Raw genomic sequence first — 25,123 nt, 5'->3', positions numbered from 1 at the left:
AGCCTAGGCTAGGTGGCTGGTTATAGCTGGTCAACCAGGCTTGTTTTAGAGGGGTTTTGGCTAGAGGTCTGCATTCCCACAGTACAGCCGCGGGACCCGACCACATTTCTGCAGTGCGGGAATAAATTTCCGAATAAAGTGCGGGAGCGGTCAGTAACTGGTTTAATTTTGGATGGGAGTGGGCGGTTCAACAATATCGCTCCCAGCTCCTCACTCCCGAGCGAGCGAGCGCGCACGCGCATGTATATGTGTGAAAGAGACAGCATGATGCTGCATTTAGCTTGTTTGTTGTTTGGTGGTTTCCAGTTTTGTCCCAACCCCCCCCCCTCCGTTAGCGAGAATGGGCGCGGCAAGTAGAAAACGGGGTGGGGCGGGCAGAGGGACAACAAATGCTGAATATAAGCGGGAGCGGTCGAGTTCGGGCTAAAACCTGGCGGGTGCGGGCGGGACCGGGATTCAAAATTTAGTCTCGCTTAAATCTCTAGTTTTGGCCACTTCCAGGCTGGTTTCCAGCCATCTCCCAGCCTGATCTTAGCTGGTCAGGCTGGGAGATGAAAAACCAGCTATGTCCAGCTTAAACCAGGCTGGTCAAGCTGGTTTTAGCTGGTCATTTTCTGCCTGAGCAACTAAGACCAGCCTGGAAATGGCCAAAACCCCTGTAAAACCAGTCTGGTTGACCAGCTAAAACCAGCCAACCAGCCTATGCTGGTTTAAGCTGTTTTTTTTCAGCAGGGTTGTGAATCCCCAAATACAGCAACTGGTAATTAACTGATATCACAGTGGTTGATATAGCAAGTTTTAACAATTTACTGCTCTTTTGGCATTTATAGGGGCAGGAAAGATGAACCGGTTGCCACCGAATCTCCTGGACCAGTTTGAGAAGCAGTTGCCAGGCCAGCAGGACGGATTCAGCACGTTACAGTTTCACCGCAGCACCGCAGTCACAACGACGAAACAGCAGCAACAACAGCGCACAGACAGCCCGGGGAAAATCCGCTACTTAGTTCACTCCGTCCAGAAACTTTTTGCTAAATCCCAGTCTCTTGAAAACTCCGCCATCAAAGCAAACATGAACGGTCGCAACAGCAGATCATCAAGCAGCGATGACAAACATCACAGGAGCAAAAGCAAAGATCGAGCGAAGAGCGAAGGAACGGCCAAGAGAAGGCCCAGATCTAATATGTCTGGATACTGGAGTTCTGACGACTTAGATAGTGATGTAAGTAACTATAGAAACCCCATGGCCATGATGACTTTAGGTCGGCAAGGTGTGGGATCTGGACCAGGTCCGGATAGTCAGGTGGCGTCTAGATATTACATGCAGGGCTACAGCACTATTAGCGAGCACACGTTGAAATCCTCAAAGAGTAACAGTGACCTGAAGCACCAGCCGCTCCCTGCACTCCCGGCTCCTGGAGGAATCGGAGGAGGGAGAGCGCAGATGTTCGATGGGAACTTTAGTAAAGCGGGACCCTGGTCCACGCTTACTTTAGGACCCACTAGACAAGTGTGCCAGAAGGGGTCGGCCACGCTGGATCGCACCCTGCTGAAGTCTAAATCCGTCCAGCAGGATCTGGGCTGCCACTTTCTGCAGGTGCGAGGAAGGGTGAGTAAAATCCAGTGTAGTTAACATATATTTTGTTTACATTGCACTGAAAGGCACGCGGGCGAAGCTGTGGCGCAGTAGATCGGCGCAGCAAAAGGGTTGCTGGGTCACTGGTTCGAGCCTCGGCTCAGTTGGTGTTCTGTGTGGAGTTTGCATGTTCTCCCTGCGTTCGCGTAGGTTTCCTCCGGGTGCTCCGGTTTCCCCCACAGTCCAAACACATGCGGTACAGGTAAATTGGCTAGGCTAAATTGTCTGAAGGGTAGGAGTGTGTGTGTGAATGTGTGTGTGGATGTTTCCCAGAGATGGGTTGTGGCTGGAAGGGCATCCGCTGCATAAAAACTTGCTGGATAAGTTGGCGGTTCATTCCGCTGTGGTGACCACGGATTAATAAAGGGACTAAGCCGACAAGAAAATGAATGAATGAATGAATGAATGAATGAATGAATGAATGAATGAAAGGCACGCACAACTCTCACCGTCAGATGTTTTCTACTGCGTACGCTCGGACAGAGGTAAGCGCGTTGCTCCGATTGTGTGCGCATATTGTCATTCTTACATTAGAAATAACAAACTTGCAAGCGGAAAAGACGTGATATGGGAACGGCCGCTGCTATGGTTAATCCAGTGTGCGTGTGTATTAGCCTCAGTGTACATACTTGCAACTTTAAACTAGCGCACAGTTGGCAACTTGATAACTTTTCCGTGCAACAGAAATGCGGCTTAGAGAAGCCTTTACGAATAATTAACTGTGACGAATTAAAGCGCAGGGAATAATGAAATCAGCTAATCGTTGCATCTCTATTAATGATTACAGTGCATTGTACAAAAGGCATTTTCTACAAAACATATAAAAATGTTTTCGGCTGTCGCTTATGGTGACTCGCGCTCTGCGCAGCCTCTGCAGCTCATACTGAATTGAACAGACGCACGTCACTTCCCACATAGCAAAATTTCTCTGGCCCAGCTCTGGCCCACACAATCAGGTTTTGCTTGGCCCACATGCCGCAGTGAATTACGGTACATGACTGGACCAAATCTGGCTTCCAGACAAGAACCAAACACGGACCATATCTGGGCCAAGTCTCAGCCAAGTTAATAACTCATAACTGGGCCTGAACTGGGCCAGATAGGTTGGTGTGTCACGATTGCAATGAAATTGATAAACCCATGGAGTGATGCTCTTTAGGCACACTATGGGCACGCTTTTTCTCAAAGTGACCTGATTGGTAGAATTTTTTTTTCTTTACTCAAAAATGATTTTAGTGTATTTTAAATGTGGGTCAAGACTGGCCAAACTCACATGGCCCACTTATCAAATTTTTAAATCTGGGCCAAATACTACGTTTTTCATCTGGCCCAAATCTTGTGTGCCGCCTTAAAGACGGTGCCACCTCTGCCAAACCCGGGCCATGTTTGGCCCACATGCTGTATGCCAGTGCCGGATGAATGCCTGCTGTGCCAGCTTTATGCCAAATCTGGGCCAGAATTCTTTCCTACTAGGGTTCATAGCTATAGCGGCCGTTTTTCGACTGTACTAAATTTATTTTTATGTCTTGGTCACACTATTTGGAGGGCCAGAACAAATTTTCTCAGGGCAATAGCCCTGTTATAGACCATTTAGCCTCTCGACAGCCTTTTTAAATGCTCACACTAAATGTAGGATCAAATACAGCTAACTTTTGATCAAATCCAGCCAGAGTAGTAATTCAGAAATGAGGCCTCGTGACTGATTTTCATGCATTCACAAAGTTTGTCTGTTGGTGTTTGCTCAGATGCCGTCCACCGGTGAGTGGTCAGGGACTCTGGGCAGAAGTGGTCCAATGGGTGAGATCCCCTGTAGACGGATGCGGAGCGGAAGTTATGTGAAGGCCATGGCAGACCTGGAGGATAGTGAAGATTCTGACGGGAGTCCCAAACCCTCACCCAAAAGCGCAGCGCGGAGGCAGAGCTACCTACGCGCAACACAGCAATCACTAAGTGACCAGTTCCCCTCAAGAAAGTAAGTTTGTATTTGAGTATATTTTCCCAGCAAAGCAATCAAAGAAATGCTAAATTTGGAGCACGGTTTACAAAACCTCGCCACGTAATCGATCATTTTAGTCTCAAAAAATCCTGGAGGGACTGTATACAGCGCAAACGTTAATGCTGTATGTCACTGTAATTCATTTCTGCGCAGAAGGCTGGTGATATATTAGGATACAAACACAGAAACACTCAGCGGTGGTCTGTCAGGATGCCAGAGCCCCCATCTGAGGCGTGAGCTGTGTTATTTCATGGCGTCTGAATTGGGGATGGAGTTTAACTGTGTTGATTTCTCTCTCATGCATGCATCAGAATCCAGCTGTGCCTGTTCATGTGCTAGATTAAGCACAGCTAGTGTCTCTTCTCTCCATATGCCGCGATGCTCACTGAATTTCTGCTGTTCACATGGAAACACGGCACATCTTTTTCTTTGGTGTTTTACAGTGAAGTCTGCACTGGCACTGTCAGGCTATTATGATTTTTTTCTCACAGGTATCTGGGACATTTTACTGGATATGTGTTGATTGCAAAAAGGTGCATGAGTTTGACTATCCAACATCTAATTTGAGTCCTTTGTTAAACATGTTTCCAAATACAATGGGTATCTGATATCTCCAAGAAGTCTTTACCTCATATAATGTAAGCCTCGTATAATACAGAACAACAGTTTCATATAAATTGCAATGTTGTTTATGTTGTGCTGCCTTTCATTTATACTTATTTTGGTTATATATATATATATATATATATATATATATATATATATATATATATATATATATATATATATATATATATATATATATATATATATATATATATATGTATGTATGTATGTATATATATATATATATATATATATATATATATATATATATATACACACACAAATGTGTTTCTGTTTTGCTTAATAGCAGAATAACGAGAGATTTTTTGGAGAAATTGTTATAACTTTTCTTGAAATTCAAGTTTACACACAATAAGATTATTCTGCCTCTGATAAAGCTCAGATGATGGTGTCAAGGCTTTGGAAGTTTCTTATTGGCTAATTGACCACATTTGAGTTAATTGGACGCACAGCTGTTGAATAATATTTAAGGAAAACCTCAAACACACTGCTTCCTTGTGTGACAACATGGGAAAATCAACAAGCCAGAATCAACAAAAAAGCCAGATTACAATTTGCTAAATTACACTGGGAAAAAGACTGATGTTTGGAGACATGTCCTGTGCTCTGATGGAGCTAAGATTGAACTGTTTGGCCATAATGACCAGTGTTACATTTGACAAAGGGGAAAGCTTACAAGCCTAGGAACACCATCCCAACTGTGAAGTATGGGGGTGGCAGAATCATGTTGTGGGGCTGTTTTGCTGCAGGAGGGACTGCTCCACTTCACAGCATAGATTGCATCATGATGAAAGAACATTATGTTGAAATACTGAAGCAAAATCTCAAGACATCAGCCAGGAAAATAAAACTTGGCCACAAATGGGTCTTTCAAACAGACCATGACCCGAAGCATACTGCCAAACTAGTTCAAATGTGCTTTAAAGACAACAGAGTAATTGTTTTGGAGTGGCCATCACAAAGCCCTGATCTCAATCCTATAGAAAATGTGTGGGCAGAGTTGAAAAAGCTTGTGCGAGCGAGACAGCCTACAAATCTGACTCAGTTACACCAATTCTGTCAGGAGGAATGAGCCAAAATTCCTGCAAACTATTGTGAGAAGCTTGTTGAAGGAGACCCAAAACATTTGACCATAGATATACAGTTTAAAAGCAAAGCTAAAGAATACCAAGGAAATGTGTGTAAACGTTTAACTGTCTAGAAATTAATCAAAAATTTCTCAAAAAGAAATTCTCTCATTATTCTGGCATTTAGCAAATTTAAATGATTTAGGTAATCCTAACGGACCTAAAATAGTAAACATTTAGTATGATTAACCATCAGACATTTTTTTAAATGTTTTTTTAGAGTGTATTTAAAGTTGTATATAATATTATATTATATATATATATATATATATATATATATATATATATATATATATATATATATATATATATATATATATATATATATATATATACACATGATTCAATAATGGTTAATTACATTTTGTGTCAAAAATATCTTTGCCAGGATAATGCTACACCATAAAAATAGAAGTTATTTTATATGTAGCTTTAAAACTACATAAGCCTAGTTCAGTTCCTCCCTTTGTGTGCAGGATTAGCCCCTCCCTCTCAGTGTATGTAAGCCCCTCCCTCTCAGTGTACATAAACCCCTCTCTCTATGTAGTGTAAGCCCCTCCCCTATGTACTTAAATTCCTCACTCTAGGTATTGTAAGCCCCTCCTCTATGTCTATAAGTTCCTTATCCTGTGTAGACGCTCCCTCCCCCACTGTGCATGTAAGCCCCTCACTCTATATAGTTTTAGCCCCTCTCCTGTGTCAAAAGTCCTTTCCCTGTGTGTATAAGCTCCTCCCCTTGAGTAAGTCAGCCCCTCCCTCTGTGTAGTGTAAGCTACTATCAATATATAAGCCCCTCCATTTGTGTAGTGTAAGCCCCTCCCCTGTGTACAAGTTACTTACCGTGTGTTTAAGCTCCTCCTTCTATGTAGTGTTAGACCCTCCCTTGTGTCAAAATTCCTCCCTCTGTGTATAGCTCCTCCCTTGGTGTAGTGTAAGCCTCTCCTCCGTGTATATAAGCTCCTCCTTTAATGTAGTGTAAGCCCCTCCCCTCTGTATAGAGCTCCTCCCTTTGTGTAGTATAAGCCTCTACCCTGCGTATTTAAGCTCCTCCCTCTATGTAGTGTAAGCCCCTCACATGTGTATATTAGCTCCTTACCCTGTGTATAAGCTCCTCCCTCTATGTAGTGTAAGCCCCTCCTCTGTGCATATAAGCTCCTTACCCTGTGTTTAAAGTACTCCCTCTGTGTATGAAAGCTCCTCCTCTGTCTGCATAAGCTCCTCCTCCTGTGTGTATATGCTCCTCCCTCTTTGTATGTAAGAGAGTGACACACCCCGCTCTTTATTAAAATATAAGCTCCTCCTGTGCATAAGCTCATCCCTCTCTCACGCTGTGCCCCGCCTCTCAGCCGTCTGCTGGATTACTCCATGCTGCAGGGGGATCTGGAGGCTCTCTGGTCTCCCCTCCACAGCATCAGCACCCTGCAGCAGATCGGACGCTCGGTCAGGTCAGTGCAGTGAGGAGAGCCTGCAGATTTATCCTCACTGACCGCTCGCTCGCTCGAACAGACGGAGACATGGCAACAACACTGCTTGATTAAGATCCTCTCAGATTAGGAGTGCTGACTGAAAACTGCTGCATTGATTAATTGGCGTGTTCGGCTTCTCCTACTCTGAGATGTTCAGTCTTTGACTCTGAGGAGGTTTTCTAGATGAAGTCTAGCTTTGATATGATCTTATGTTTGGTCAATTTGGAAGACAGAAAGCCTCTTCAGAGTTTGTGAGCTCTGCTGATTCTCACCCAAACCGCTTCAATGGTTCTGAATGGTGATGAATGGGAACTGGACTTGAGAGTGTTGACCTGTTTGAAGGAGTTATGTTTTTAGGAACTGATTTAGAGCTGCAGTTTTTAGATCTCAGATCAGTAAAAACACCATTATAGATGGATGGATGGATGATCATTTTGTAAACAAAACTAGAAAAATGTTACATTTCATAATAAAAGTTTCTTTAGCAGTTTTTGTTATGGCTTCACCATTTCCATTTGCTTTTTGTGTGGTAGATCAGAGGTTTTCAATCTCTATTTTACATCTATTTAAATAAATAAACAATATTTTTATTTCAACAATAACATATTCAAATTAAAATTTCATTTAAAACACTTAAATTAAAAAATTAAAAATCACTCAATATAAGACACCATAAAATAAGAGTTAATGGCCATGGCATCATTATTATTTTTATTTTAGTGTTTTGAATTAAATTTTGAATTATAATATGTTATTATTGAAATAAAAATATTATTTGTTTATTTATTTTAGTGCATAATATTTCTCTTTTTCTTTTTTAGTTTTGTATTTATTTATTTTTTTATTGTTAAAATATAAATATTATTTATTTATTTTTATTTATTTGTTTGTTTGTTTTGTTTTATAATTATGATTTACTTTTTCCACACTTTATTTAGTCATTTATTTATTTAAGTGCATAATATTTTATGTTTTACTTTTTTACAGTTTTGTATTTATTTTTTATTAAAATATAGATATTTATTCATTCATTCATTTGTTTGTTTGTTTCATTACATAGTTATTTGTGATTTACTTTTTCCACAGTTTATTTAGTTATTTTAGTGCATAATATTTTTTCTTTTTTTCCTGTTTTTGAATTAAGTTTATTATTAAATTTAAATATTATTTAATTATTTGTTTGTTTATTAATTAATTTGGATTTATAATTGTTTATGATTTCCTTTTTCACAGTTTATTCATTTATTTATATTTGTGCATAATATTTACTGTTTTATTTTTTCTCAGTTTTTGAATAAATTTTATTATTAAATTATAAATATTAGATTTTTTATTTATTCAATCATTTATTGTACTACAAATTATTTCTGTTTTACTTTTTATCAGATTATTTAGTTATTTTTTTATTTAGTACATAATGCTTTCTGTTTTACTTTTTCACCGTTTATTTATTTATTTATTATTATTATTTTTATTTATTTTGTTTTATAATTATTTATAATTTACTTTTTCCACAGTTTATATATAGCTATTTATGTATTTTAGTACTTAATATTTTCTCTTTTATTTTTTCACAGTTTTGTATTTGTTTATTTTTATTAATAATATATAATTATTTATTTATTAAATTAATTAATTAATTTTTATTTTAGTGCATAATATTTTTTTTCAGTTTTTGTATAATTTGTTTTTCTAAAATTATTTATTATTTTTTTTTCTTTTTTCACAGTTCTTGCACATTTATTTAATTATATATATATATATATATATATATATATATATATATATATATATATATATATATATATATATATATATTTTTTTTTTTTTTTTTTTTTTTTTTTTTTTTTATGTATCATTTTTTTAAATCATTATTTTTCTCTAAATATTTCAGGGCTCTTGTGGCCCCAGTTTGAAAACCCCTGAGGTAGACTATAGAGCACAGGAGCTGCATGTGACCTCTGACCTCATGACTTCATCTCCTGCTTTTTCTTTTTCTCTCATCTTCTCTTGACTCCCGTCCCGCTCTTGTCCTCAGCTGTCTTCCGTCTCTGCGAGAGTTTTCTGGGAACCGCAGTCTGGATAATCTGGACTGCATTGGAGGAGGATCTCCATTCCCCAACTGGGATGATGATGACTTCAGTCAGGGCTGCAGTACACTGGGCCGAGGCAGCTGCATCAGTCAGGTAAATATCCACACACACACACACACACACACACACACATGCACACATTCACTTTCACACACACAATCAGGTAAAAACACACCCACACACATAGGCACTAACATGCAATATCAGGTACACACACATACACACACACATACACAGGTACACACACATACATCCACAAACACATGCACACACAAAAACACACACACACTAACATACACAATCAGGTACACACATACACACTCAGGTACACAAACACACGCACACACACACACTCAAACACACCATCAAATGCACACAAACTCATGCACACACACACACACCCTCAGGTACACATATATACAAACACACATACACACAAACACACACAGGTGCACACACGCACTTACAATCAGATACACGCGCACACACATAAAGACAGGTACACACGCACACAAACACATGCACACACATATGCACACTTAGGTAAACACACACACACACACACAGGTAAACACACATTCAAACATACAATCAGGTACATACAGATGCACACACACACACATACACACAAACACACACACAGAGATACATATACACACAAAAACACAAGTACACACACACACTAACACACACAATCAGGTACACACAAACATGCGCACACAAACACACGCCCCCACACAATCAGGTTCACACGCTCAGACAAACACACACAGACGCATCCACACACACAATCAAGTACACACACACAAATACACACACTATAAGACATACACACAGGTATACACAAACACTTACACACACACCCTAATCACGTACCCACACAGACAAACACACACACATACACTAAAACATACTTGCATACACAATCAGGCACACAAACAGATATGCACACAAACACACACACACACAAACACATGCACACACATACACACTCTAACACTCACTCACACTCAGGCACACACAATCAAATACAAATGATTCATATTTATACAGTTTGGCGCCACCTGTTGATCTTGCCTGCACATTTCTATTGACTGCACTAAAATACATATTAATATTAGAACTGATTAAATCATTGCATGACGCTCTGTTACACAATGACTGTTCTACTCATTGCAGTTCTGTATGTTAGGGTATTTGTTTCTTTAAAATCAACAGACACACACACACACACACACACAATCACACCGACACAAACAGACCTGTGTTTGTGTGATCAGATGCGAGACATGGAGATGAGCCAGCATTATGCAGATGAGCTGGAAGACATCCATCCTCACCCCCGATGCTCGGATCCGCCTGACGTCCCCATGCCAACATGCTTCCGCTCCCGTAGCCATAGTTACCTTCGTGCCATCCAAGCAGGATGTTCCCAAGACGACGACACAGCGTCAATGGACTCTGATTCACCGCCTCCCACAACCACAACAACCGTCCGCACCTACAGCAACAGCACCGGTGAGTGACCAAACACACACACACACACACACACACATACAAAACTATGAGTATGGTACAACTCTCCCTACTCTCCGGCTGTTTCTAAATACCAAGTACGCAAAGTTCGGACTTGCGTCCTTGGAAGTTCAGACCTGCCAAGTTCAGACTTGGAAGAACGAACTCCCGAGGACGCGAGGACACAAGTCGGGTGCTCCTTCAAATGGAACAGCTGTGTACTCCGTAACGTCACTTACCTCACCATGGATTCATCAATTTCACTGTACATTACCAATAAAATTATTTAATTAATATTATATTAATATTATAAATCTACATTTTTGATTTAAGAAAATGTACACATATATTCATATAAATGTGAATTAAAATGAGTTATTATACACAGACACATGTCTTTGATTATCAGATTTAATAAACTACAATGGTAGTTAAACACACAATAAGAAATAAAGATTACGTCAAGCAATTTGGTAAACAAAGACAAACAGCGTACAACACGGTAACATAATTAAAGACAATTATAAAAGGTAACAAAATAACACTGCCAAAATAATATAGCTGAGAATAAATAATAGATTTATAAGACCAAAAACTGTCCGTTAGATATTCCCAAGATGTATTAAATATCATGTTTTAACTACAATGGAGAGATGAGATCCAGCGGTACGTCCGAGATGGCCTGGCTGAAGTAAGCTGCTCTGGCAGGGGAGGTGATGACGGAGCTCCAGCTGGCAGGCTGGGAGTCGGAGTCCGCATAAGCTGAGCCACATCGTTAAAGAAGCGCTATCTTTGGGAATAAACTGCCGATTCGAGTTTAAAACAACGACATTCTCGCCTGAAAAACTCTTAAAACTTTATTTTGTGACACAGTAAAGGAGTATTTTTAAAACCGTGCTGGTTTCCTCCTCCGCCATTAGCACTTGCTGGTTACACTGCAATGCATTCTGGCATAAACACATCCAATCTAGCAACAACCTTTATTCTATTTAGGCACGAAAACACTTTGAAATAAATATGAAAATGGCGGGATTCCCTTTTTCTACCATCCGAATGTGTGAGCAGAAATGGAGACTCATCAGAGCAGCAACGTTTCTCCAATCTTCTATTGTCCAGTTTTGGTGAGTCTGTGTGAATTGTAGCCTCAGTTTCCTGTTCTTAGCTGACAGGAGCGGCACCCGGTGTGGTCTTCTGCTGCTGTAGCCCATCCGCCTCAAGGTTGGACGTGTTCAGAGATGCTCTTCTGCAGACCTCGATTATAACGAGTGCTTATTTGAGTTACTGTTGCCTTTCTATCATCTGGAACCAGTCTGGCCATTCTCCTCTGTCCTCTAGCATCAACAAGCCATTTGAAATCCCCTTTCTTCCCCATTCTGATGCTCGGTTTGAACTGCAGCAGATCGTCTTGACCATGTCTACATGCCTAAATGCATTGAGTTGCTGCCATGTGATTGGCTGATTAGAAATTAGTGTCAACAAGCAGTTGGACAGGTGTACCTAATAAAGTGGCCGGTAAGTGTATATACCCAACTCTATATTCACAGTGCACTAAAAACAACTATTAAACATTTACACTGCTGTTTTTTTATTTTATTTTAAATATATATTAACAAAAATCAAAAAGATTCATGAGAGAGAGAGCGAGAGAGAGAGAGAGAGAGAGAGAGAGAGAGAGAGAGAGAGAGAGAGACCCGCCCTCCATTTCATTCACTACTATCACTAAAAGGAGGCGGGCCCTAGTATTTGCGTCACACATTTAAACGAGCGGGTCCCTCGGTCTGGCATCCAATCGCCTTCGTGCGAAACAGTGACTGACAGCTCGTGTGTCCAATGGTGGTCTCCAGTGCGTTGTTTCCTTCAACAATACTCCGCTGCATGTCACGAAGGCGTTTCCACACGGTTCCTTTCTTTCCGCGACGTGGACTCTCTTATGATGATGGTGATGAAACAGCGATAATGTAAATCTCTCTGAATGAAAAAACCGCAACGAGTTGAGAAACATTTCCAGCGCGAGAGCAGGTAAGAAACACACTTCTGTTAATGTTATGAGCGTTAACAATAATAACGCGCGTTAATCATAAACACTCATGCATTTGCTTTAGATATTTAGAGTTATTCTGTAAGGATTCAACATATTGTACATGTTTTTAAATGATATACGATGTCCAGCCCTTGTATTGTTGATTAGGATGCTAATACATGGTTATTATTAGCCGAATAACGCGTAATATTACTTTCCAATGGTTTATTACGTTACTTATTTATGTATGTGTTGTTATACTTACTGATAATTGTTCTGTGTACATTGTTGGAAGTTCTCCTTGTTATTGACACACAATCAAACACACATTATTGAGCTGAATAACGCGTAATATTACGTTCTAATGGTTTATTACGTTACTTATTTATGTATGTGTTGTTATACAGACTGATAATATTTTGATGCACATTAATAAAAGTGCTCTTTGTTATTGACACACATTTATGCTCATATTATTGAGCTGAATAACGAGTATTATTACTTTCTGATAGTATCTGACGTTAGTTATATATTTTTGTGTTGTTATGCTGACTGATAATTGTTGTATGTACGTTGTTGAAAGGGATTTTTGTTATTGACACACATATATACACATGTTATTGGGCTGAATAACATGCAATATTAGTTTCTAATGCTTTATGACGTTTCCATTTTATTTCTGTGTTGTTATACTGACTGATAATATTATTATGTACAGTGTTAATAGTGCTTTTTGTTATTGACACACATTTAAACAGAAATAATTGAACTGAATAACGAGTAATATTACTTTCTAATGGTTTACGATGTTATTTATTTATTTATATGTTGTTATACAGATTTATAATATTTTTATGCACATTATTAAAAGTGCTCTTTGTTATTGACACACATTTATACACATATTATTGAGCTGAATAACACATAATATTACTTTGTATTGTTTTTTGACGTTACTTATTTATTTTTTTGTTGTTATACTGACTGGTCATTTGTTCATGTATGTTGTTGGAAGTGCTCTTTGTTATTAACACACATTTATACACATATTATTGAGTTGAATAACGCGTAATATTACTTTTAAACGGTTATGACGTTACTTATTTATTTATATGTTGTTATACAGATTGATAATATTTTTATGTACATTATTCAAAGTGCTCTTTGTTATTGAAACACATTTATACACATATTATTGAGTTGAATAACGCGTAATATTACTTTGTAATGGTTAATGACGTTACTTATTTATTTCTGTGTTGTTATACAGACTGATAAATCTTTATGTACGTTGTTGGAAGTGCTCTTTGTTATTGACACACGTTTATACACATATTATTGACTCACACACACACACCCAACACATGCATGTTTTCCCATAACAGTTGTCATGAGTTTCCAATGGGAATTAGCGAGTAATGTGAATTAGAGAGCTGGTGATTTGTGTGGAGCAGTTAAACTTGTCAGACAGGAGCATTCGCTGTGTTCATCATTACACTAAAGGTTTTACATTACACACGTGGCTTTAGTTAAAGGTGTCTCTTTGCATTTAATTGCTGTGTATCGCTCTGAAATTCATCTAAGGGCCAAAGCAGCTCTGATAACAGGCTTTGGTGGAAGTTACAGCTTTTGTATTGTAGATACAGTATGATCGAGTGACTTTTGTGCTGCTGCTTGTTTACTACTTATTTACAATAAGCTAAAACAACTCAATTATTGAGATTTTGGGGGGGACGACTTAAATGTTTTATTTTCAGTCTACTTAAATTTGTCACAGCAAATTCGCTTAACATCGACTTAAAATCGCTTTGTGTTGGGGCAACATGAATGAATTGTGTGGAGCCCTGCAACTTTTTAATATATTAATATATGTATTTTTTCAGGACACTTTAGTTTAAGTAACAATTCTCACTATAAACTAGTGCCTATTATTAAAATATGGATGTTTATTAGTATTTATAAACTGCATATTCTGCTTGATCTTATTCTGCATCTCTAATCTAATACCTAAACATAACTACTAACATTGTAAGTTCATTCCACTATGGTGACCTTGATAAATAAGAGACTAAGCTGGAGGAAAATAAATACATTACAAACATAATAACTATTAATAACCAACAAATTATGCATTTATTGAGGTAAAATTCATAGTTAATGGTTTATTAATAGCAATAATTTTGCGTTAAATTAAAATGTGACCTGTTTATCATTGAGCATCTTTTATGAGGCTGCTGTCTCTTGATGTCTGGCTATTGTATAATGTTTTGTATTTCGCTTCCGCAAATGCTGTGTTAAGCCACAAAAGACTTTTAGAGTGAGTTTTGTCAGTGCATTGGGTTGGATAAATAATCGGCCAACTCCCAGGATGTTTGTGCGGAAACAATGAAACAATGCATAGTGGCTTTTTCACAATGCATAGAGATTCATTCACCCGCATATATCATGGAGCCAACCAAGTGACTTTATACTTCAGTAGATCTTTAAAGAGCTTTTTTAACTGAAACTATAGTCATTGGGGATTCATAAAATGCAAGACAATAGAGACCTGCATTTTATAGAGTCAAAACCACATGGGCAAAACAAAATTAATAGTTAGTACTAGTGATACATTCATTCATTCATTTTCTTTTTGGCTTAGTCCCTTTATTAATCCAGGGTTGCCACAGCGAAATGAACCACCAACTTATCCAGCATGTTTTTACGCAGCGGATGCCCTTCCAGCCGCAACCCATCTCTGGAAAACATCCACACACACTCATTCACACTCATACACTATGGATAATTTAGCCCACCCAATTCAACTGTACAGTATGTCTTTGGAATGTGGGGGAAATCGAAGCACCCGGAGGAAACCCACACGAACGCAGGGAGAACATGCAAACTCCACACAAAAACGCCAACTGACTCATTCGACGTTTGAAGCCTTTATTTACAATATTATTAGGACTGAACAATATAGCATCAATATCACAATGTGTGTATCCATGTTATATACATCAGAGGATTAGATTATTTATTAAAGATTTAAAGATAAAGATATTATTATTATTTTGTAATTATTTAGTCAATGATGACCATGTTATTTTATCGCTGTTTGTTTAATTTCTGTATTCGGATACTGTTAGACTCCCCCGAAAACCTCAAAGCACTGCTTATTTATTTGTTGTTGCTCTGTCGTGTTTATAAATGCTTGTAATTTATTATATTTTGTGCGTAGAAAAAGACATCGCCGTCAATCTAAATGAATGAAATTCTTCCAAATAGAGCTGTTCAAATCGTTAAAATGTTCAATTTTATTCACAATATCACAATATAAAAAGGACTACACTGAAAAGAAAATGAATGAATGAAAATGAAATGAAAAAAATAAAAAACTTTGTGCAGCCCTAATTAATATATTTAATCAATATTTAAATGTTTCTTAATGTCTAAAGCCTCTAATTTTCACAAATCATGTTTTTAATTCATTCGTTCTTTCATTTTCCTTTGGTTTAGTATTTGATTTATCAGGGCTCACCACAGCGGAATGAACCGCCAACTATTTCGGCCTATATTTTACACAGCGAATTCCCTTCCAGCTGCAACCCAGTACTGGGAAACACCCCTACACTCTCACATTCACACACACACTGTGGCCAATTTAGTCTATTCAATTTACTTAAAGTGCATGTGTTAAGACTGTGGGGGAAACTCTCACGATCGTGGTTGGGGAAAAAGGAGCGTGGACTCAAATGCAAAGAAAAAGGGTATTTATTAATAGTAAAAATAAAATAAACAGCAAAATAAACTACCCCGAGGGGCTTTAAATAAAACAAATAAACAATCAAGACAAACTAGACTGGGCTGGCTGGCAGGGATCAGGACTGGAACACATCAGGAGAAGGCAACATATGACGACGAACTGGCACAGGACAGCAGACATGAGGAGAATATAAGCAGAATTAAATTAATACACAGGAGAACAAACAGTTGTTAAACATGTGAATCTAATAAAATGATAATGGGTTAACAAGGAGGGTGGGACTAGACAATAGATGGGAGAGCACAGAGACAACACAAGCCATGTGCTCACATATAACGGGACAAGAACACGCAGCCAATGAGAGAACTCATTAACCACGCGTTTACAATAACAGGACGAGACTGAAGCACGCGGCCACAATGTAAACACAGAGCCACATGTTTGGACAACACAGATAGATGCAAGACACGAGCACACGATAGATGAACACCTTAATGTTCGCTCACACATATGCAACGCGCATGTTTCATCTTAGCGTCAACCCAAACCGAAACCAATAGACGGAGATGCTGAGAATGAAATGGCGCGATGCCGACAGAACAAAACTCAAACACCAGTACAAGAACGCGCGTCTGAGGCACGCACAGAGCGAAAGCACTCACGCTCTGCGCACACCCACGACAGCGCGCGCACACACAGAGACACACACAATGACAGAAACAAGACAAGACAGAGCTAGTGTCCGGACTTTGCCACCAAAACAAGAATTTACAAGATCAGAGTGGCAGAACACTGACAGAAACTGGAGCACCAGAGGAAACCCACGCCAACACGGGGAGAACATGCAAACTTCTCACTGAAATGCCAATTGGCCCAGCCAGGACTCGAATCAGTGACTTTCTTGCTGTGAGGCCCCTGAGCCACCATGCTGCCCTATGATTTTTAGTTTAACTCTTCTATTTTGCCATTAATGTTCAATAGAAAATCAATAGAAAAAGATGTGATTCCCATGAGGCTTCCTGCATTCAATGCTTTTACGGATGGCTTTTTTACGGATCTGCTCAATTATTGAACAGATCCTCCATCACGGCTCAAAGTTCTTGTGCTGGAGAGCCTTATGCAGCATTAATGTCTTGTGTGCTTTATAGTTCCTGTAGATATGATTAATGTAGATGCCTTTTTTAGCGGCTGTCTTTTCGTCCACATTGACCTTACCGTTGAGTTGACGCACACTAAAGCACATTCTCTGATTGTTTACACATTCTGAACTGTGGATAGGACACGATGTAAAGCACAAAGATCGGGATTGCTCCTTTCATGGCTTTGTTTGCATGGCCGCTGTTGCTATAGTTTGTCTCTTTGGGGTTTTACAGCGTTTAAAACATCAACAGTGTGGGAAGGAGCTGATGCAGCAGCCTGATGCTGAGTTCTTGGAAAGCGTCTTAAGAAACACGTGAAGGAAAATAAGCTCATTTAAAGGAGTTGCACAGCAGTCACCACAAAATGACAGTTCTGTCGTTTTCTAAGCTTATCCCAATGCAACGGCTGTCAAGCTACAAAAACAACTTTTTTTTAAGGTGTTCTATTATTCAGCCGTTTATAAGGGGTTTAAACACAGTTTTTTGGGTGATGGTGTGTGAATATAGCCAGCTTCTAATGGTAAACATTAATTTAAGTTCAAGTTCATATTGGCACTCTAGTTTGTTTGGGTTCAAGGCATTAAACTTTTTCAATAAGTATGAGTGAAAATCATCCTGGTGTGCACTTTACTGACAAAATGTGCTTGGAAATGGGGCTGCAGTGCACAATATTCATTTATTCCTTTTTCTTCGGCTTAGTCTCCTTATTCATCAAGTACAGCGGCCTAGTAGTGCAAAACACAACGCATTAAGATCACAACACAGCAACATTAAGATCACAACAGGAGATGAGTCCCTGGTCTAATGCGGCACCTGGCTTGAGAAGCCCGTTCTCAAAGACTTATTATTTGGGCAGCCCACATATTCTAAAGGCTTTCGGCAGAATTCAAATGAGCCATTTTAATCTAGATTAATCTATATTAATTTCGAGATTAATCTATATTAAAAAAGTAATCTATGACCACCTATTTATATATATATAATAGTATAAGCAATATCCATATCGCAGACAAGTGCAATAAATTTATTTGAATTTATGTGCAAGCATTTGTATGCTACATGCATAGGTTGTTTATCCAAAGCTGGCCAATCAGTTGGGGTATTTACGATTTTTATCCAGTAGGTGCTGTTAGGTGAACCTAGAGCTGAAAATAAAAGAGAGGAAAATGACAACAACCTATGAAAATCAGATTTTCCATCTAGATATTGGGTCATTCATGGTCTTTTAAAGTGTAAATGTTTACATAGTTTGGTTTTTCTTTTTTAATTAGCTCAGGAAAATATCTATTACCTGTTTATTTTAACTGTATCATTAATTTACATAAAGATATACATTTATATATATTTATTGCTGATAAAATAGCGTTTTTAAAATTAGTTATATCATAAGAAACATCTTTATTAGGATTCTCAACAACAATATGGCATATTTTTCCAGTGTCATGCAGCTTTACCTGAAAATATTGAGTTAAGTTTACTTCATTTTCCAGACTGTGAAAAATTGTCTCTTTTTGTGTCACCTTAAATTAATTACCCAGCCTTCGTCTGTGAAGACCAGGTTTTTGGACCAAGCTGGATAATGTTGTTATTAATTTGGCTAATTTAGTTCAAATTCCAAAGCCTTTATTATGAAAATAATTCTGGTGAATTCTTAACCAAAAAGTTCCAAATATTAATAAGTCCTCATCAGAAAGTTTGCCCCTTTCAGATATAGACTTGGAAAGTGTTTCTTTCTGAGACTTGAAGACCAAAATCAGATGTTTGTATCGTGTTACATTGTTTGCTGAAGGAGATTTTGGACGTGTTGACAAGGTTTATGCCATATATCTTTCAATGGCCTGTCATTTGTTTCCTCATGTTATCAGATTGATGCCTGTGTTCATTTCTCTTGTTTCCGCCTGAGGCTCATTGTATATATGATAGAGTAGAGGTGTGTATGACAGTCACTGCTCTTCATTCCTACACTATAAAAAAATCTGTTAAAGATACGACAGCAACATTTCTACATTTACAGTAAACTACAACCATATTTCCTTGATTTATACTGTATTAATCACCAACCTATTGAAATTAATATCTGCTGTATTGTATTTTTTTTTATATAAAATGACCAAAAGCCACCAAAAATTCACAAGATGAACCAAAGGTCATCACAAAAAGCTTTTCCACAAGCTTAAAAACACACTATTATGTTGGTGTCATCCGTGTAAGCACTAAACAACATCATGCATAAATGTCTAATGTACATAACTGAAGAGAGAAACCTAAATGAATTATTATAATGTTAACCAAAAAACCTGTTACGCAATGAATTTTGGAAATGACAGATATATATTAGCCATATATACAGTTGAAGTCAGAATTATTAGCCCCCCTGAATTATTAGCGCCCCTGTTTATTTTTTTCCCCAATTTCTGTTTAATGGAGGGAAGATTATTTTAGCACATTTCTAAGCATAATAGTTTTAAAAACTTTTTTCTAAAAACTGATTTTTTTTTATCTTTGACATGATGACAGTAAATAATATTTTGCTTGATATTTTTCAAGACACTTCTATACAGCTTAAAGTGACATTTAAAGGCTTAACTAGGTTAATCAGGTGAACTAGGCAGGTTAGGGTAATTAGGCAAGTTATTGTATAATGATGGTTTGTTCTGTAGATTATTGAGAAAAAAAATAGCTTAAAGGGGCTAATAATATTGTCCCAAAAATGTTTTAAAAAAAATTAATAACTGCTTTTATTCTAGCCGAAATAAAAAAAATAAGACTTTCTCCAGAAGAAAAAATATTATCAGACATACTGTGAAATTTTCCTTGCTCTGTTAAAAATCATTTGGGAAATATTTAGAGAAGAAAAAAAAAATCAAAAGGGGGCTAATAATTCTGACTTCAACTGTAGGTAAAAGATAGTAACTCTAGTGTTTTCGTTTTTAAATGCAGTGTATTTTAGCACATCAGTGTGTTATTTGTGATGAACAGATGTTAGATGTGCCACTCGCTTTCCAACACCTTCATCTGTGTGTGATCTTTACGCACATTTTTATCACCATCGCCATCGACTCACTTTAGGTGTGTGTAGTAGATCCCAAAAAATAACACTGGAGGAAAAAAATGTTATAAATGATTTCATTTTTAGTCTGTTGTCATGCATTTTATCACAGTGTTTAGCTGGCATTGCAATTACATCTACAGCTCATGGTTAGACCACCATCTCCATGCCAGATAAATACGATCCAGCCCCGCACGCCAGATCTTGTCAGAAAATGTCTGTTTCTCCAGATATATGGACAACAAGTCAGCAAAGTTTCCAATACCTAAACCTGATAACCAGTATTCAACTGAATTAACAGTCTCCTATCTATATAGGAGTTGACTGAAAAAAACCAGAGAGGAGCTGAAGCAGGAGATGAAGTAATGATGAAGAAAGAGCAGAGTTTATTGAATAATCTTAGTTGCGTATGATTCAATGCTCAGACTTCGTCTGACCAGGATAAATCCAACAAGTGTTATTATATCACATGCAAAAGCAATGGAAAATTACTGCTTCACAACATTGTGCAGAGACAATACAGACATTGAAATCGAGACATTCTCTTATTTCTTACTCATGAAAACAAGTTTCGCTTGAATCCACAGTCATAAGATTATAACAACATGGAAAAATTTTAATAATTATGAAGCAATAATTATATTAAAATAGTAACAATAAAATACGAAAAAACATAATAAAATGACAAATAATTAATAATAATGATCAAATCATTAACTACTGATCAATAAAATGATATAATGATAATGATATAAATGACTAATAATGCTTTGATTAAATAAAGTAATTAAATGAAGAATAAATGAATAAAAACAAATGAAAATAAAACACAACACAAATTAATAGTTGCTTTCTTGAAACAACACACACATAAGTTTGCCTTAGTTAGATTCTTTATCATAAACTGTATTGCAAAAAAATGTTTATTCAAATTGCATTGGCCTAAATTCCACATTTCCTTATTGTCATGCAACATTTCTACATTTATTGTGCAGCGATAAATTCGATTTTCATGGATATTTGTCATGTCGCATCTGATTTATCATGCACTACGCCTAGTAATGAATCTAAATGTTATTCTGGGTTGGCAGCCACATATTCGTGATTTTGTTTTGTCCGTCATGGGAAGGTTTTTATATTTTGCAGATTTCCCACACTAAAGTCCAAATCCGCATAATGAGCCAATCCGTACAGTGTCAGTGAGTTCTCCGGCTCATATTCCACTAAAAAGCTCATTCCACATGAGTAAGCAACTACAACAATGACTGTTTGTCATGTCTGCAATTTCTTCTACTGTTGATCTTTTTCTACGGAAAGCTTCTTATTACTTTCCTAATGGGTTTATGTTTGCCGTATTATTCTTATTATTGAGAATGTTGTAACTCATTTCCAAAGGAAAAACAAAAGCTTATTGTCTGGAGCAGATGTCATTATGCTTCATAGATGATGTTTTTTTTCCTCTTATTTTGTGTTTAACAGAAAATAATTGACAGAAATGAAAATGCATGCTGACATTAACCATGTTTAAGGTCTCCCTGATTTAAACAGTGAATAAATGTTTGGTCATATACATGATATCTCTTTTTATATTGCAAACTTTAACCAGCTTTCTGTTTGTCAATGTGTGACTACGTTGCGTAGGAAACTTGTGAAACTTTCAAACTTGTGGATAGTTATTTGAATAATTGGCTTTCGCCCATGAAGTGTTGCTCATTAAACAATGGTAAATGTATTTCTCTTTAAAGAGGCCGATCACAAAGGAAGATATTTGAAAGAATGTTAATAACCAAACTAGGGAATAGAGTTGTCACGTTACTGGAATTCGATACCAATCGGCATTGACATTTTAAAAATGTAATTTTATTATTATTCTGATTAAAGAGCAACGAATGAATCTCTCATTTATAAAAAAAAATTTTCATTCATTCATTTTCTTGTCAGCTTAGTCTCTTTATTAATCTGGGGTCACCACAGCAAAATGAACCGCCATCTTATCCAGCAAGTTTTTACGCAGCGGATGCCCTTCCAGCCGCAACCCATCTCTGTGAAATAAGATTTTTTTTACTTCACTAAATAAGAGTTGTGACTTTAAAAATGCACACATCTAACATTATAATGAAAAGCATTCGATTGCTTTCCTAACTTTTTATGCTCATTTAAGACGAAATTAGTTGTGTTTGGAAAAAAACCAAGATTGACATCCTTATATTTTATTATTATTAATTATGTGTGTATGTCTGTTAAAACACGCACTCAAAAGCCAGACTTTCTCTCTGCTTCAAACTGCGTGTACAGAATCCGTTTGGGAAACGGCATCTGTTAATCACTATATGGAGCATGTCAGCTGACAGTCATGCACCATTATATCACTGTTTTGTATTGGAGGGCGACGGCACCTGTAATCAAAAGGAACTGAAATCGTGCCGTTTTTAATATTTATTTATAAGTGTTTTCATTCCTAAACAAAACGAATGCACAGAAGACTCTTTAGTTTTAGAAGTTTTAGAGCAAGGGCGACCCCTGGTGGTTTGGCGGTATGGGTTGCGTATAGGGAGGCTCGGCTGTTCAGAGAAAGACTGAAAATACGGGAGAAATACGGGAAAATACCTTTACGGGACGATAGCGGGATAGAACAGTAAAATACGGGAGAATCACAGGAAAACGGGAGGGTTGACAGGTATGCGTTAAACGTTGGCGGAAAACGCGAGCAAAAAACATCTCTGTTTGCACGGCCTTAAATGTGAATAAATGGTGTAGAAATGTTCATGTTTTGGGGATGAACCATCCTTTAAATGCCTAGATTCTGCATTGTCTACTGTTTACTCCATTATTACCACAGTATCTGCATGTCAGCCATACTGAGAAAGATGTTAATGAGAGCAATGAGGTGGCGCAGTGGTTAGCACTGTCACCTCACAGCAAGAAGGCCACTGGTTCAAGTCCCGGCTAGGTCAGTTGGCATTTCTGTGCATTGTTTGCATGCTCTCCCTATGTTGGCGTGGGTTTCCTCCATGCGGTATGGGTCAATTGAATAAACTAAATTGGCCATAGTGCATGAGTCTTTGTTTGATACAGATGTTTCCCAGTACTGGGTTGCAGCTGGAAAGACATCTGCTGCATAAAACTGGAATAGTTATTCCATATACTGGAATAGTTGGCAGTTCATTCCGCCGTGGCGACCTCTGAAATAGAGACTAAGCTGAAGGAAAGTTAATGAATGAGATCATAAACTTGCTTGTGATCATATAAACATTTGCGAAATGAGGTCACATGACTGTCCTTCTCCAACAATAGGCTCAGACTCTAGACATCTGACTGAGAGGAACTCTCCTACATGTGTGTCACAGACATGACAAGAATGCATGTGTGTGCGTCTGTGTGTGTTAGTTTGAGTGATGATGTCACAGTAGTGTTTTGTCTTCTGCTGCTATGCAAAATTAAGCAGCACCTGTGAATCACATACCGATACTGGCGTTATCACATTGCGTTCACGTTGTTTTAGAATTTACGCAATTATATGATGACTAATGTGAGCTGTTCGCAGCCATCTTCATAATACTAAAATGAGTCATGTCTGGATGACAGCAGCACACTCTATTAATACGCCTCTGTATGCTCTTGCCAAATATTAAAGATTTGCATAATTAGCTGTGATCAAATGGCGTTTAAACTATGCATAGAGCTTGCTGTTATTCATAGTTCTGTTGAGAATGTGACTGTCAAGAAATTTAAGCACAGTGACAGATGCCTCAAGTTCTCATTAATCTACTGTCTTTGCTGCAGTAAATCATTTCAGAACAATCTAAGAAAACAAAATGGATGAATTATGCTCTGAAGATGTGCTAAATCGGCTGTGATTAAATGGCATTTCTAGTTAAAGTGTTTGTAGACGTTGCTGTTCATTTGCCATGTTGGAAACCCACAAAACAAATGTCCTGTGTTAAAAAAGATTAATATAAAAATGTGATCTTTACTTTCATTTGATTATAACACCTACTCAAATTTTCTAAATAAAACATTTTAAGTAAACATTAATGCAGTAAGAAAATATTATACCCACCGGCCACTTTATTAGGTACACCTTACTAGTACCGGGTTGGACCCTCTTTTGCCTTTAGAACTGACTTAATCCTTTATGGCAGAGATTCAACAAGGTACTGGAAATATTCCTCAGAGATTTTGCTCCATATTGACATGATAGCATCACACAGTTGCTGCAGATTTGTCAGCTGCACATACATGATGTGAATCTCCAATCCCACCATTCCAATGGTGCTCTATTGGATTGAGATCTGGTGACTGTGGAGGCCATTTGAGTACAGTGAAGATGGCCGACTTCAAAATGCCCACCATGGTCACCACTCATAGATATATACATTAGATGTTGCCTGGCCTATTGTTGTCTATTGGACGGAATGCGTCAATAGCGCCGCCATCTTGGTACAGGGTAGGGCTCCTTTGAAATGAATGCGGGACCAAGGTACAGTGGAGGACTGTGGCCATCCAAAGCCAGAGATATACACATATACACATATATCTATGATCAGGAGTTTTCCTGGATGTTAGTATGTAAATTTTTTTTTTTCTAATTACGAAAATTAAAATTTTACATCACTTTTCTACATTGATGGATCAGTGACCGCACGGACATTCATGACAAAAAGCTTGTGTTTGTGTGTACAGAAATGTACTATTCACCCTCCCTGTTAAATT

General features: G+C 37.7%; 1 protein-coding gene across 10 annotated transcripts in view; it reads left to right on the top strand.

Moving 5' to 3' along the window:
* Positions 1–25,123, top strand: part of dlgap4b (discs, large (Drosophila) homolog-associated protein 4b) — a 253,303-nt gene that overhangs the window by 208,258 nt on the left and 19,922 nt on the right. For 6 of the 10 annotated variants that reach the window (XM_073953505.1, XM_073953503.1, XM_073953506.1 and 3 more), the window contains 4 exons: positions 831–1,606; positions 3,379–3,605; positions 8,888–9,035; positions 10,223–10,460. In XM_073953505.1, coding sequence (XP_073809606.1) covers positions 831–1,606; positions 3,379–3,605; positions 8,888–9,035; positions 10,223–10,460 — 1,389 coding nt within the window. Of the gene's footprint in view, positions 1–830; positions 1,607–3,378; positions 3,606–6,729; positions 6,829–8,887; positions 9,036–10,222; positions 10,461–12,351; positions 12,477–25,123 lie in introns of those variants that run through there. The other 4 variants (XM_073953500.1, XM_073953499.1, XM_073953498.1 and 1 more) reach the window with 2 other exon arrangements.

Source organism: Danio rerio, chromosome 6, assembly GCF_049306965.1.
Source record: "Danio rerio strain Tuebingen ecotype United States chromosome 6, GRCz12tu, whole genome shotgun sequence".
Taxonomy (NCBI): Eukaryota; Metazoa; Chordata; class Actinopteri; order Cypriniformes; family Danionidae; genus Danio; species Danio rerio.
This window is presented reverse-complemented; position numbering and strand designations above follow the sequence as displayed.